Genomic DNA, 15,418 nt, shown 5'->3' with positions numbered 1-15,418 from the left:
ACATGAACAGACAGTTTAAATGTTTTATAAAAAATTAAAAAAATTGGAAGCAATTTTTTTTCCAAAACATATTCATAAACATCAATAAAGTATTCTATGTGAGTTAGTAGGAGTAAATTAAATATATGCTCAGTATTTTGAAACAAGTAATTTTCTGTATCTTCTTATGAGTCTCTGCTGCTGCTTTTACGTTTGTCCAAAAATCCTTGGTCTGGAAATCTGTTAGTAAACCAATTGAAATTCAGTTCCTTTGATGTATACATATAAATTCTGTGAGTATTTTAATTAAATCCTGCTGAGCATAGCAGCTAGCTGCCACAGACATAGACAGTAATCAAAATTCCCTAAGATAATGCTCATCATATTTATGACTTTTTTTAGGGAGAAATTCCAGTAATATGGCAACACAGGGGTTAAATATGCCTTGAATTGAAAATCTTTAGACAGTAAAATCTTGTGTCCATCCAGTCTGTGCATTTTTATAAAAAGTTGAAGACAGCCTACAGGCTCTTTAGTCACATTAGTAATCTATGGAACAGATTGCCTGTGATTTTAGGTGCTTTAGCCATCCCTGTGCACAAAGGGGATAATGGGATTTGGTGCTCTCAAACTGGTATCTTGTTCCCAAAGTGTTCCCATATCAGTAGTTCAGCATATTTGTTTGAATGCTCTAACTCTGAGCTTTCCTGCCTGTGTAGCAGAGCAGGGCTCCTCTCCAGTGGCCTTTCCTCCATTAAGGAGTTTAGGTAAGGCAGGATCTATGTTCGAGAAATTCCTTCTTTATTCTATAGACAAAATTCTTCTATTCTGACTGGAACTGGGAACCCATGTAACCTAATTGTCAGGAGAAAGAGGTGAATAGAAATTTCTTCCCAAAGCAAAGTGTGCAATCAAGTCTGCTTAAAGCAGATTGCAATTCTTCATGCTTGTAAATCTAATATTAAGGTCACGAGCATCAATCTAAAATATGGAGACCTCATGAAACTGTTGAACTGCTCTGCCAGTTCAGATTTATTCAGCTTTTCTCTGAAGGATTTACTTTGTTCTTACAGACCTTCTGTTAGATGACCCATTCTGTATGCTTTGGGCATATGTCCCTATATGCTTTGGACACTTTGAGGGAAGTGTTGATTGTAGTAAACAGAGAATGGGAGTTACCTGAAAACTTCTAGATGGAGACACATACACTAGCTCAGCATAAACATAGGCAGCCTGGATTTTACTTCTAAATGAAGGGTAGGCATAGCAAGGCCCAAATATCAATATTTTCCTGGGCAAACTCAGTACCTGGCTACAGTAGGGCAATATTCAATTGTGAAATAACTCCTCTTTTCTCTCAGCAAGTCATGAGCTCAGCACCATTTACACAGAAGCTGTAGATGAAATTTCATATTTGTAGAGATCCAAATTTTGAAGTGTTTCTTTGTCCATGGTGCTCACATGATCTGAAATTTCTTTCAAGCAAATGTCCAGCCTGGAAAGGCACAGCCTGGTTGTTTCATGGTATATTTTTTCACTTTTAGGTGTGAAACCCTTCAAATGTTCCCTCTGTGAGTACGCCACTCGCAGCAAGAGCAACTTGAAAGCCCATATGAATCGTCACAGCACGGAGAAAACCCACCTTTGTGACATGTGTGGGAAAAAGTTCAAATCAAAAGGCACTTTGAAGAGCCATAAACTCCTTCATACTGCTGATGGTAAGGACATTAAATCTCTTATCTATTTATTAAATATATTTTAGGACAATAAATATTGGTTGTACCACAGGCCTTATTAACAAATAAGTTGAACACTTACATATGATTTATAGACTTTGTTTATTCCCAGGAGACACCATCTGGAAAATAATTCAAAACTTTATGAAATTAATTTCTGTGAAAGACAGCTGTCTCTGAAATATTAGTTTTCTCTGAAATTCATGTTGGCTTTGTATTCCTTCCTTGTTCTTACGGAGAATCATTTTATCTGAATAGAAATTTGAAATTGCCAATAGTTTGTGTTTAAGTCTCTTACTGTTTTATTCTATGAGGATATTATTTGGGTCCTGGTGGCAAATTGTTTGGATCCAGCCAGTGGCAAACCTGGGCTCTTACTCTCTGCAGTCTCACACTCAGCACCTCATTTGCCCTGCAGTTTTATTGTTTCTGTGATGATAACTGAAAGAAGCAAGATGCACATCCAGAAAAGTACCCCATTTTATATCAAAGCTTAGAGCACAAAGGGCTTTATTATTCTGTGATTATCATACTGAAGTAAATTATTTAGCAGAATAAGTTGTACAGACCTTCATTATGACTTAGTACTGTGATCTTTGTTACTCATGCAATTATCTGAAACCTCATTCTACTTTTTATTGACCATTTCATTTACATTCTTGTTTTTTTCAAATTACATCTTCAGAGAAAGCACACAATGTTCTGTTACATTTTTAGAATATATTTGAAGTTTCTGTGTCAGAGATGTTTTTTAATGTTTATGTCTGTGTGTTCAAGTGGAAGAGACAATCCCTTTTACATCAATATGCTGCATCTTACAGGAAGATTATGGTTATTGTTATATTACCAAAGTTATTGCAGAAATTATATGTGTTGATACATCACTTGTTATTCAAAAAGTACTTTCCAGTATTTTGAACTAACTTGATCAGTAACAAGTAGGTCTGTTACACACACATCTAAGCTTCATATGTGAGAATCAAGATTTTACTTACCAGATGGAAATCTCAGCTGATTCCTTGCTAGGAGAAGGAGGCAAGTTGTATTTGAATGAAAAGAAAACTTCAAGCATCATCAGTCTATAGAGTAGATCTCTTTCTATGGCCCCATTAAAAAAAATCACTTCCTGGGATTTCATTCCAAAAACTTTCTGGTTTTCTTTCACTATCTGGCATGTTCAAATAGTGAAATTCAGTAATGAAAAGTTGAATTTGTTTTCACCTGTGTGTTACTTAGATTTCTTAGAACAAATTTATGTGTGTATGAGTCATTACTGCAATTCATCTGAGACTGCTTTGAAATTTAGTGTTGTTAAGAACAGCACTATAATTGAGCAGGATCTAGCTATGTCTGGATGGGGTTCAAAAGTGTGAAGTTAGCTTTAAACATTTAAATCCATGTGAGGAACTGTGTTCTTTTATAAGTTACTGCTAGGTCAGGCCGAAACCTTGCCTCTAGAGGCATTGTTATTACCAGGAGCCTTTTTTAGCTGCCTTCAAACTCATCATTTGGAACAACTCCAGTGACTTCTAGGAGAAGGTGTCTCAGCCCATCGCACGGGTGATGCGGGTTGGAACAAGATAACCTTTAAGGTCCCTTCCAACCCAAACCATTCCATGACTCTGTGTTCCTTTTTAGTAAACCTCCATTTTTGAGTGGTACAAATAAATCCAAGACTTAGGCTCTTTTGCCTTGCTTTTCACACTTCCAAAATTGTCCCAGGAAATTCCCAATGCCTTTGGAAGGTGAGTTTGACCATTTTCTCCAGTGGAAGCAGGATCTCACTGTCTGTGGAGTCTTAAGTAATTTTCCTGACTTAATTCACCCCAGCAAACTTTTCATGCATTTCAGACTCTTGTGGAAAAGGACATTTTTCAGCAGGAATGTGGTTTGTCAGGGGACTTTCAGCCTTCTGAGTGACAGTTTCTCTTTGCCCAGTGTCCCTTCCTGTAGTGACAGCACTGCAAAAGTTCTTAGCAGCACACATATAGTGTTCTTCAGTTATTCCACAAATAAGTGAATTTGAAAGCTGTTTCACTGTTTATGAGTCTTGTCTTCCTGACTTATGAATCCAAGCAATTTTTGTTCAAGTATCAGAGCCCTGCAAGGTCACTTAAAGTCGTGGAATATAAAGTAGTTTTGTGTCTGATTTATTCTTTTCCAGAAGACAGACTTCTCAAGAGTGACATGATAGAAAGCAGTTCCATAGTCCAGGGTCATTACTGCTTGTGGTTAGAAGTAAACCAGAAAGCCTGATTTTCATTATTTTATTTAGATACCAGAAGGTGCTTCTTAGACGTGCTTTATAATAACTTCCACATTTAGTATAAAATGCTTTCATCTTTTTCATCAGCATCTGGAATCTAAAGAAACCCCATCTCTTTGTGGTAATACAGAACATTTCTCTACTTCTGCTTTACCTTTTGATTATTTTGCTTTTGGAATAGTTTTTAGCATATCCTTATTCCACATCAGTCAAATACTATTTGTCAACTGTGCAGATTTAATTCAGGAATTAAGTCCTTCTGTATTTAATGCACTTCGTAATTTGCTTGGAGGTAGCAGGACTGATAGAATCTTAGAGGTAAAATAAGGAGAAAGAGAGTGTGAAACCCAGTGAATAAAAGGAAGGAAATTGTGTTCATTTAAATCATAAGGGGGAAAAATAGATTAGAGAGAGACTGCTTTGAGGGGAAAATGTATTTGAATTATAGCAATTCAGTGCTTGGGAGAGAAATAACTAAACCCATGTGAATGTGACCAAACATTGGTATTTTAAGGATTTCCAAGTGTGCTTTACAAACAGCAATGTAGTTGTGCCTGCAGTTGTAAGTAATGGATTTCCTTCTTCTATTTAGGGTGCACTATAACAATTCTTTTTCTTTCCCAAGTAACTATCCCAGGAGAATCCAGAGCATTTAATGCTTATAATTTAAAGATTGCACTCGAGCCTTTTTTCCTACCTTATTCTGCTCTTAGCTCTATTTAACCAAAATGCTGCAGAGCAAGTGCCAGATTTCTCTTACTGTTCATTCTTAGCATTTTGGAATTTATCTTTATAAGGAAATAGAATTAGTAGTTTTCTGAACTTAAATAGAAAAATTATTCCATTTCTTATTCCCATTACAGGAAAGCAGTTTAAATGCACAGTATGTGACTATACAGCTGCCCAGAAACCACAGCTCCTACGTCATATGGAACAGCATGTCTCTTTCAAGGTAAGAAAACATATAAATCATGCTTAAAGTTATTAGGAAGTACACAGAACTTTAGATAACATTATTAAAACTGACACATTTTCTTGTTTGATGACAATTAACAGTATATAAACATTTTAGTATTTTGGAAATTTTGACTTTATATTCAGACTTTTGAGATAGGGTTATTTTGTTCATGACCAATTTGTAATTAATACTTGACAAAAATACCTGTATGTTGCAATATGAAACAAATTTATTTATCAAAATTTGATTGTCAGTCCTTGAGTAAGTGAATCTAATATGTACCTTAAAATGGCCTAGGAAAGTATGAAAGCAAATCCACTATATCACTGTTCATTGCCCACCTTAATTTTCTCTGAAATTTGCAGTCTCTTATAATACAGATGAGTTAATATACTTGAAGAAAATTGAAGAGAGTTAATTTTAAAACACTTACCTTAAAACATTTATCTGAAACGTGCATTGGAAAGAGTTTTGAAAAGTGTTAATGTTTCTATGAAGTATTTAGATTAGAGATACAGTTTATTTTAATAAATGGTAGTATGTTTTTATTTCTAAATTTCACACTGGTTCTCAGTGTGATAGGTCCTAATGTAATGTATTGTGAAATGTTATATTCAGTAAATAGGAATTATACTGGTTCCTTTTCCAGAAAAGACAGTATATTTTACTTACAAAAATGTTCATTTTAATGTGAAGCTTTATCATAACAGTGAACATATTTCTTATTGAAAACATCATACTATTTTCACATGTAACATCTTTCATTATCTGACAGATCATTTTACTTCTATAAAGAGTACACTGCAGGCATTCTTAACAAGTACCATAAAGCAGCAAGGCAAGCAGTCTTTTCAATGATGGTTTAAGTTTTGGAAGACAAAACAAGTAATCTAAAGAGATTATACATTTTCAACAAATAATTTTTCTGTCCTAAGTATGTGATTTTGCTCCAGACTTATATTTTTTTGAATATTTTTTTTAATGAAGAAACATAATTTCCTTTTTTTGATGGCTAACGTGATGAATGCACTCACAGTGCAGTTCTTGATATGCAGCTGGTTCTGACCTTGGGATCTGCCTACACATAAGTGTGGCAATTCAGGACATTGTCAAGAGAACTGAATACTGGATTAGATCAATCAGGAATATTTGTTTAAAGGAGTTCAAAAAATGTTTGCCTCATTCTAGGACAGTTGTTTACATGCTTATCAGGCTCAGAGAAATGTCACTACTTTTGTGACCTAATGATCCTTTAATCCATCGTATTTCCCAGCTCCATGAATTTGCAGTCCTGCTATCTAATAGCAGGCAATGCATGGCTTGCACAAGTGAGTGCTACAAGAGCACAGCAGTCTGGATTATTTTCTATAAAAAAATGACAGTTTCAGCAACAGAAAGAGAGTACCAATCTCTGAAATATTGAGTAGCTGAATGTTACAGTACCCTTTGAAGCATAAGGTTAAGGGAGTCTGAACATCACTTTTCTTCCTTATTTTTGCTGTTTGGAGCCTGAAGGAAGATCACGAGCAATGAGCTTAGGAGAGTGTTCTAATCAATGTACCCTGACTGCAGACATTTCCCTGCTTTAAATTCAGCTCCTGGATGAACATTTCTGTACCAACCATTTTCTGCTGAGGAGTTTTAGGTGGGACTGCTCTGCATGAAACATTTTCCATCCTGTTCTGAGGTACTTGACTTTTCCCTGAGGACTTCAGTCAACATCTGCATGCTTTTACAGGACGTAATGGTTGTGTCAGGCTTCCTGTAACTGTGATATATCTCAGTCAGAAAGTTATTATCAAAGGTTAACTTTAGGCTCAAATGTTTACTCTCCAATTTTTTTCTTTCTTTAGGAATTTTTCTCTCTGACAATTGAAAAGAGATGTGTTGTTAAAAATTAATTAATTTAGTTGCCAAAATCAGCTCACCAAATGGTCAGAGAAATGCAAATGCCAGGGAGAGGTGAAAGGAAAGGAAAAAAAGAAAGGAAAGACAAAAAGGAAAATTAGATTGGCTGTACAATCATATTGTACTTTTAGTTATTTTAGTTGTCTTGCTGCCCTTTGTCAAACCAAAGCTCACAGCAGCTGAGTCATTTCATAGTAGAGTCTCCCACATTGTCAGACCTGTTATCATCAATTATGAAGACACACAATTTACTGAATTACAAAAACTGGGTAATAATCTTATAGTAGTGAGAATATTTGTTGTCTTGCACATAATAAAAACTAACATATTTAGGTAATGTTTAGTTACAACTTCAATTTATTTTGAATTTTCGAGGCTTTCCTTTAAAGGTGCCCAAGCCAGAAATAATAATGATTTCTTGGGATCAAAACCTTGCAGCTTAGACCAGTAGCCTGAAGAGGTGAGGAAATACAGTCCAACATTTTCCTTTTTGCTCCCAGCCCTTCCGCTGTGCACATTGCCACTATTCCTGCAATATATCTGGTTCCCTGAAGAGGCATTACAACAGGAAGCATCCCAATGAAGAGTATGTCAATGCAGGATCTGGGGAGCCTGCAGCTGAAGCTCTTATCCAACAAGGTACAGCTCCACTAAATAAGATTTTTTGGTTTGGTTTTTATTGCTGAAGCAAAGTTGGTGTGAAGGTAAACTTTTGTGCAGTATGTGTTCTTCAGTTTATTGGGTGTTATATGATAAATCATTATTCCTTTTTAGTATTTCTGAAATGGCCACCTTTTACCCTTCATTCAGTGTCCTTTGTTCTTGGTTGTTAAGGGTGTGGGAACCAAGTTTTGTTTGACCTTGACTATGCTATTTGTTGTTGCATACATTTATCATTTACACTTGTTTGTCTCCGTTTGTAAGTCAAGTGTTACTGCATGTTGAAATGAATGATAAATTTCTACCATTCTGCTGATAAATTTCTGTGACAATTCTGCAAGGTTGAACTTGAGGTAAGGTTCAGTAAACATAAGGAAAGAGACTGAAAAGTAGATGTCAGCAAATTATTCTCCCACTAGAAAAATCCGGGGAGAAAAGAGAGTACAGGTAAAACAGGTTAGGAGTTGTTATGCATGGAATATTGTTTATGGGCAAAGGAAGCACACCTTGTCTGTGTAAGTAAACCAAGAATTTTTTAGTAGTATATCAGAAATCTTAACAGTCTAATTTAGAATTAGTCTGACTACTGTAAGTAGTTTTGCTGTTTCACACCAGGTAGATGAACCAAGGCAAGCAACTGATTGTACAGTCAGGTTCATTTATGGGTGTAAAGCTCCTTCAGTTCTAGTGCTTGGTGTGAGGAATACTGAGCAAGAAAAGGAGAAAGCCAGATTAAATGTTAAATTGTGTGGAAAATATTTTAATTTTTGGTAAAATTAAGTTTCTCTCTTTGTTATACATAATTTTAGCGTTTTCCCTGTTTTTAAATAGAAACTACCAACAGTTTCATCTTTGGGAATCTTCAGTTTCTGATTTTGTTGAAGAGGAATGGAGACCAAAATAATGCTGTTGTTGTATTAGCTAATGAATTAAATGTCATTCTTGTAAGGTTACATTATTTCTAAATGCTATTTCCAGAGAATTAACACATAAGATTTATCTATTGAAGGCATTAATCCATGTTAAAATACTGAAATCACGATACGGAGAAAGATAACTCAGTCATAGACTCTCCCTTTAAACGTGCTCTATAAGGGGAAAATGCATAAATACAGTAAGTAATCTGAGTCTGTGTTGGTTTTATGTAACATTTCTTTATTTCCTATTATCAAAAGAAAACCAACCCAACCAAATAATTTTGAAAGTAAATATATGTAACAGAGTAGGTATATATAGTATAGTTTTATTCTTATTTTCACGAGCAGTACGAGTCCATGGGGAGCCTGCAGTTGTTTTAACAAAGTAATATTTGCTTGGTCAGTACTCAGAGCCTCTATTTTGTAGTCACCCAGATGAAGGAAAAACTCTTCAAGGGGAGCTTGGTTTAACTTCCCAAATATCTGAGCACTGCAAGGAATTATTTGTCTGTAGTTTCTTTTAGGAATAGTTATAAGATAATGAATTATTTCAGTATAAATTAGGGATCATACTTGCAATGTCTGGAACAAAGAAATTAATCTTATACTGATTAGGCTTTCCTTCCTCATTGGGAGCCAGATAAATGCTTTTCTGAAGGTAATTCTTTTCCACAGAAACAAAAGAACTGTAAAGTTGTTGAGATATAAGAGTAGTCTTAACATGGAGATGGAGTGAGATGAGAGAGAAGAGTCTTTAACGTTTTCCTGTGGCAGATATCCTTTTCCCAGCACACTGGAACATTGGGCAGGATGAAATTTAACAAGGTCAAATGTCAGCTTCTGCCCCCAGGGTGGAGCAATGCCTGGGATCTGGTTGGCAGCAGCTCTCCAGGAGCCAGCAGTGAGCCCTGGCAGCCCAGAGGGCAAATCCCATCCTGGGGTGCATGAAACACAGCATGGGCACCAGGGAAAAGAGAGGATTGTCAAATCCCATCCTGGGGTGAATGAAACACAGCATGGGCACCAGGGAAAAGAGAGGATTGTCAAATCCCATCCTGGGGTGAATGAAACACAGAATGGGCACCAGGGAAAAGAGAGGATTGTCCTCCTGTGCTCAGTGTGGGAACCCCGAGTGCAGGGCTGGGACCCACCAGGTGAGGATGTGAAGGTTCCTGACTGTGTCCAGAGGGTAACAAAGATGGTGATGGGGCAGGAAGCTGTGTCCTGTAAGGAGCACCTGGGGGCTCTGGGCTTGTCTGGTTTGGAGGAGGTTGAGGGGCAACCACATCACTCTCTGACAGCTTCCTGAGGGGGAAAGGGGAGAGGGAGGTGCTGAGCTCTTCTCCTTGGGATCCAGTGCTGGAACACATTGGAATGGTTCAAAACTGTGCCTGGGAAGCTTAGACTGGACATTAGGAAGCAATTCTTTACTGAGAGGTTGGTGAAACTGGAAGAGGCTTCTCAAAGAGGTGATCAATGCCTGAAGGCTCTCAGTGTTTAAGGGGTATTTGGGCAATGCCCTTAACAACAGCTTTAACTTTTGGTCATCCCTGAATTGGTCAGGCAGCTGGGCTTGGATGGTCCTTGTAGGTCCCCTCCTACAAAGGGACAGACACAACAGAAACAATCTTTCCTGTTCTTTCCATCTCTGGCTTTGCATCCTTCTTTCTCTTCCTCTCCTTACACAGCATTTATATTTCCTGTGCTGACAGTAGTGCTGTGCCTGCTTTCCACATTCACCTGTGGAAAAGTCAGGCATTTTAGAGTAGTAATGAGGCATCAAATCCATGTAGGAGCTATGAAGTCAGTGTCTCTTCTCAGGGCTCTGTAATGAAGCCCTGAGCTGTATTAATAGCTGTGATTTTCCCACATGCAGCTTCCTTTGCCAACTCAATTTCCTGTTCTGTGATGCATCAGATGTATCTTGCACCTGGGCTCCAAATAAGACCAGAGATTCCTTATCATGCTATAGAAACATCAATTTTTCTCAGTGTATTGTTATCTCAGTGGGGGAAGAATTGTTCCTGGTGGGAGACATTTGCATTTGGAAGTGATAACCATGAATCCTATTGAAGTTAATAAAAGTTTTCCTGATTTGGAAATCAGAATGTCTTCTGTATTTGGTTCACACAGCACAGAGAGATTACTGTGGACACATTATGCAGTATGACAAGTAAATCATATTTGTCATATATGACACCTGGTTGTCGTATGAGGTAATAGATGTTAGGAAGAAATTCTTTACTGTGAGGTACTGGAACAAATTACACAGATAAATTGTGGATGCTCCATGCCTAGAAATGTTCAAGGCCAGGTTGGATGGAGCCCTGAGCAACCTGGTGTAGTGGGAGGTGTCCCTGCCAATTGGCAGGGGTGTCGGAACAAGGGGATCTTTAAGGTCCTTTCCTTTGGATGTTTCTAAGCTGCTTGGGCCAGACATTGCACCTTGATATCTGACAAACTGCTATTTAGTTTCAATTACTGTATTTATAGATCTGAAAAGCAATTTTGGAAAATTATTCATGTATTCATATAAAGGAAGACCTTTCAAGCCTGATATTAAACAAATCCTTTGAAATTAAGAGACTGTAGATGAAAAGGAAAAGGAGAGAGTACCCGCAAGCAAAAAGGCTTGAAAATAAATTGAGAGGGGAAAGTAACAAAGATTAATATCTAATAAAAGCTGTCTATATCTATTTATATTGTATTCTGCTTGTTCTAAGTTACCTACTGAGCCCAGAGTGAATTGCCTCACACTCTGTCATCTCCTCTACTCTCAGTTGGTTTTTGACTGCACTGCAGGCACTGCAAAAAAACTTAATTGGAAATATTTATATGAATGTAGACTGCTGGACTGTACTCAAGATTCCTAGAATGAGCTTATAAATAAATGAATGATTCATAGAAGAGGGATTGTGTTCATTGGAGCAACTGCACTGCCAAAGATAGACAGCAGTATATAATTTCTGGGCTTGTGGTTAGAAATTGGAATCACCCAGGATCAGACAGATGTATGGCATTTTGCAGGGTATGTGTGTTTAAGGAGAAGTCTATGATCTGACATTTATTTTAGTATTATAAAGTAATAAAGGAAAAAATAGCATAGGAATTTTATATATTCTGCAAAGGGGGCAAGAATATTATGCATTACCCATTAGTTTTTCTACAAGGCCCTATCTATGTGCTCATTTGATGGCTTATTTTTTAGTTTCATTTGCTTTATGCTGGGCAAATCCCATACAATTTTTCTAGATTTGTTTCTTTTCTCTTCAATGATACTCCTTGCCATTCAGAAAATTTTTTTAATGTGTCTGAGAGACAAATTTGTGTTGCAGCTGCTTGTACAGGCCATAGGTGAGGATCCACTTGTGGCCTCAGTGTTCTGTTTTACAGCTGTCATGTGCTTTACTTATACAAAAATGAGAATTTTCTTGTGGAGATTTTAGGCCAGTAAATAAAAAAGAGCACAATGGAAGAAAGTTGTGGAGCTATATAAGATCTGCCTGCAGTATTTTGTTACAAACATAATTTTTGTTATTGAAGGTAGTAAAGGTGTGTAATTCATTGATTTTCTCTGTATGTTACCCATTATTCTAATTATTTAATTAATTTCTCTGAGCTACCATTTCAAGTCACTGGTAAGGAGTTATATATTAACAGCTGTATTCTATGTTTCTATTACTTGTTTAATTAAAGTAATAGTGACAAAAATTACGGATTTAATTTACTCGTGTGTTGTTTTAATACTGTTGATATCAAAGTAATGCAGAAAAGTGTTCACTGCTTTACAGCAATGTGTTTTTCCTAATACTACAGATTGGTGTGAAATTAATATGTAATTTCATTTTCTGTAACTGATAATATTATCTAATCTATTTGTATCTGAATTTTTTGTTTCCCTTAGTAAAACTGCTTCAGTTTTGCTTACAGGTGGAATATTGAGCATCTGCTCTAACAGTGAAGTTTGGTAAAGACTTAGCAAAGAGGAGGGTTAGTATAGTCACAATAAGTGTCAGTGAAATACTCTAGAGATTGAGTTTAGTTACCTTCTGTTTTTAAAAATATTACTAAAGTATGCCACTGATGTGTATGTTAAATATTAAAATATTTCATGTTGGACAAATAGCTAAAAGGAAATGTTTTACAGTTACATGGCTTGATTGAGATGGGGTCAAATAAAACAGGTTGTTGCTGTGTTAAAAAACAATTTATATGAAAATAACACAAAGAATTTATTTGTGTTTTCTTGTAGGTGGCATTAAGTGTCCTGTTTGCAGCTTTGTGTATGGTACAAAATGGGAGTTCAACAGACATCTTAAAAACAAGCATGGAATGAAGTTGGTGGAGAATGATGGGGAGACGAAATGGGAGGTAAAGCAAAATAACAATAGCTTTGACCCCAAGATTTTTTAAAATTCTGGGGAGAAAAATAAGGATAAAAATAAGAAGTGTGAAAAAATGTGGCTCTGACTTTATATAAGATCAGAAGGTCGTGGGATCTTATCTTTGCTTAAATGCATGCCTTGCTATGTCTGTTAAATTTTAATATATGGTAGGGTTAACAACCTTGTAAATGCTTATTTTTGCATTTTAGGCTTCTAGTCCTCTGTTTGCAGCAGAAAGGGTGAAAGCTTTAGCAAAAAAGTGTGAAATTGAAAAACTTAGTGCATTTTGTAATATGCTGAATATTTACTGGTGTTAACTGCAAGATGAGCAAAGCTGCAGAAAAAAGCTTATGTCTTGGTGGCTAGAAGGCTAGAATATAGAAAACTGAATTTTTAAATTGACTATCTGAAAAAATTATAATGTTATGCAGAGTAAGTCTTCTATGATATGTTCCATGCTTTCAGCTTCAATCCTGGAGATGCAAAATCAGTGGGAAAAGCACAAATTTAGACACTTTCATTACAAAATTATGGTTGGCCAGCAGAGTATCTTCTACTGCCCGAGTAGGCTGATTTTGAAGTCAGAGAGAGGAAAAAGCCAAGAGCAGCTGCAGCTGGCTGACCCCCCACAGTTTTAGACCTCTTCTGCTAAATTTCAGTCTGACCCCGTCACAAATCTAATGCCTGATTTGGAAGACCTGACCTGCAGGTCTTGTCTAACAGTTATTGAATATCCACACACAGAAGGATAAGTCTAGCGTAGATTCTATTTGGATAGCTGTTTCAAGAAGACAGGACAAGCCTTTTAAAATATAACCCTTCAAAGTCTTTTTTCCATCTTCCAAATGATTATCTATACACTTCCCCTGTAGCTGCCCAAATCTGGAAAAATAAGAGGACATCCTGGGTGCAAGAATGACTTTGTTGCTGAATTGTCAATAGAGTCCCATCAGAGCAGGAATACATATTGAGAGCTTGTCTTGAAAAAAAATTTAGTTTGTGGAAAGGGTAACTTGTCTGAAACAAAATGCCATTTTTTCCAAGTTTCTGAGGTGTTTTAGCAGATCTCCATTATAAATTCATTTTGCTGAAAAAGCCTTTGCTAAACCCTGGTACAGTACAAGTCTGTTGTTATTTCTAAGATAACTGTGCAACAAAAATAAGGTCAGGATAACTTTGCATCCTTAAAACAACTTTTGAAATAAAATCTAGAAGAACACTGTGGGATTATTACCCTGTCTCCCATGTAACACTCTTCTTGAAATCTGTTTCACCCAGTATAGCTCTTGTTAAAGTATTTGTTGTCCAAACTCATTCCTTGTTGCTGTTAAATCACTGAAATGAGATTATTAATGCCTTGGCTGGGTTTTGTTTCCAAGTTAACTGCTGAGGTTTCCGAAGAAGCATCCACTCAGTATCTCCATATCACAGAGGCTGGAGAAGATGTTCAAGGCACTCAAGCTGCTGTGGCTGCATTACAGAACCTCAGATACACTTCTGAGAACAGTAAGTTACCTTTTTCCTAGGTTGGAACACAAATACACCTTTTCTTCCAAAATATCCAATTCTTTTGAGTGTACTGGGCAATATATGACGTCCTGTAATCTTCTATTAAAAATTATGAAATAAGTCATCCAGAACTTACTTCTGGAGGGTTATATTTTAAATATAAATGAAAAATTCATTATGAATTCCTATATCCTGAAGTCATTAATACTTATCACTGCCTGTTTTGCACTTTATTACTAGCTGTGTGGAATTTCCTGCCTATATTATTAAATATGCTGTGAAATTAGCTATCTTGGCAGAGTATATGGTGTGTATCTAATGGCAATTCTCTGGCTATTATTTTTCTCTCTCTCTGGCTTTAGTCAGCAAGACTGCAGGAGTGACATGGTGGAATAGCTCATTTACCACATTCCCAAGACAGCACTAACAATCTCAATTTTGGTGGTACACAAAACTAAGTGAGCTATTCTGTATCAGGTTGAGAAGGAAAAGAGTAAAAAAGTAGTATTAGAAAACATCTACCAAGTGGAAAATAACAAAAACCAGGAGAAAAGATAAAAATGCCCAGATTTCTGAAAGTGTTATAACACCAGAGACTAGAGTAGGTATTCCTACTCTAGTAGGTATTCCTGTTTGGTTTTTTTAATACATATAAATAAATGCCTTGGTTATGAGAAGACAGCATTTTACAATTGTTTACCATTGTAGTCTCTATAGTTCACAGTAGAGATGCATGTCAAAAACTCTGTTTTTATGGATTTTCCAAGCATATTGCAATTAAATTACATTACTGCCAGTTTCTGTATATTACTTTAATAAGTTGAGATTCTCAGTAGGTGAAAACTTATTGAGTTCTTTTCTTCTGTATATCTAAATTAAAATAAATATTGTAATGGAATGTACTGTACATAGCAGTCTTTATTTTAAGCAGGAAACTATAGTATTTTGAGTAATCTTCTTTTTAGAACACCCAACTTCAGGTACTCTTCCAGCATTTTTCCTCTGTATACAAACAGTAGTATCTTGTCTAAAGGCAGTTTTATAGTTAAAAAACCCAAAGCAAGCAAACCTTTTTCAGTACTCAGATATATAACTACATT

General features: G+C 36.2%; 1 protein-coding gene across 12 annotated transcripts in view; it reads left to right on the top strand.

Annotated features, from left to right (window-relative positions):
- Positions 1–15,418, top strand: part of ZFAT (zinc finger and AT-hook domain containing) — a 113,867-nt gene that overhangs the window by 85,171 nt on the left and 13,278 nt on the right. For 10 of the 12 annotated variants that reach the window (XM_085572587.1, XM_085572590.1, XM_085572588.1 and 7 more), the window contains 5 exons: positions 1,524–1,697; positions 4,845–4,933; positions 7,348–7,486; positions 12,677–12,795; positions 14,189–14,315. In XM_085572587.1, the coding sequence (XP_085428713.1) occupies positions 1,524–1,697; positions 4,845–4,933; positions 7,348–7,486; positions 12,677–12,795; positions 14,189–14,315 (648 nt within the window). Of the gene's footprint in view, positions 1–1,523; positions 1,698–4,844; positions 4,934–6,534; positions 7,487–12,676; positions 12,796–14,188; positions 14,316–15,418 lie in introns of those variants that run through there. The other 2 variants (XR_014953113.1, XM_085572594.1) reach the window with 2 other exon arrangements.

This window comes from Lonchura striata, chromosome 2 (genome assembly GCF_050655825.1).
Source record: "Lonchura striata isolate lonStrDom1 chromosome 2, ASM5065582v1, whole genome shotgun sequence".
NCBI lineage: Eukaryota > Metazoa > Chordata > Aves > Passeriformes > Estrildidae > Lonchura > Lonchura striata.
This window is presented reverse-complemented; position numbering and strand designations above follow the sequence as displayed.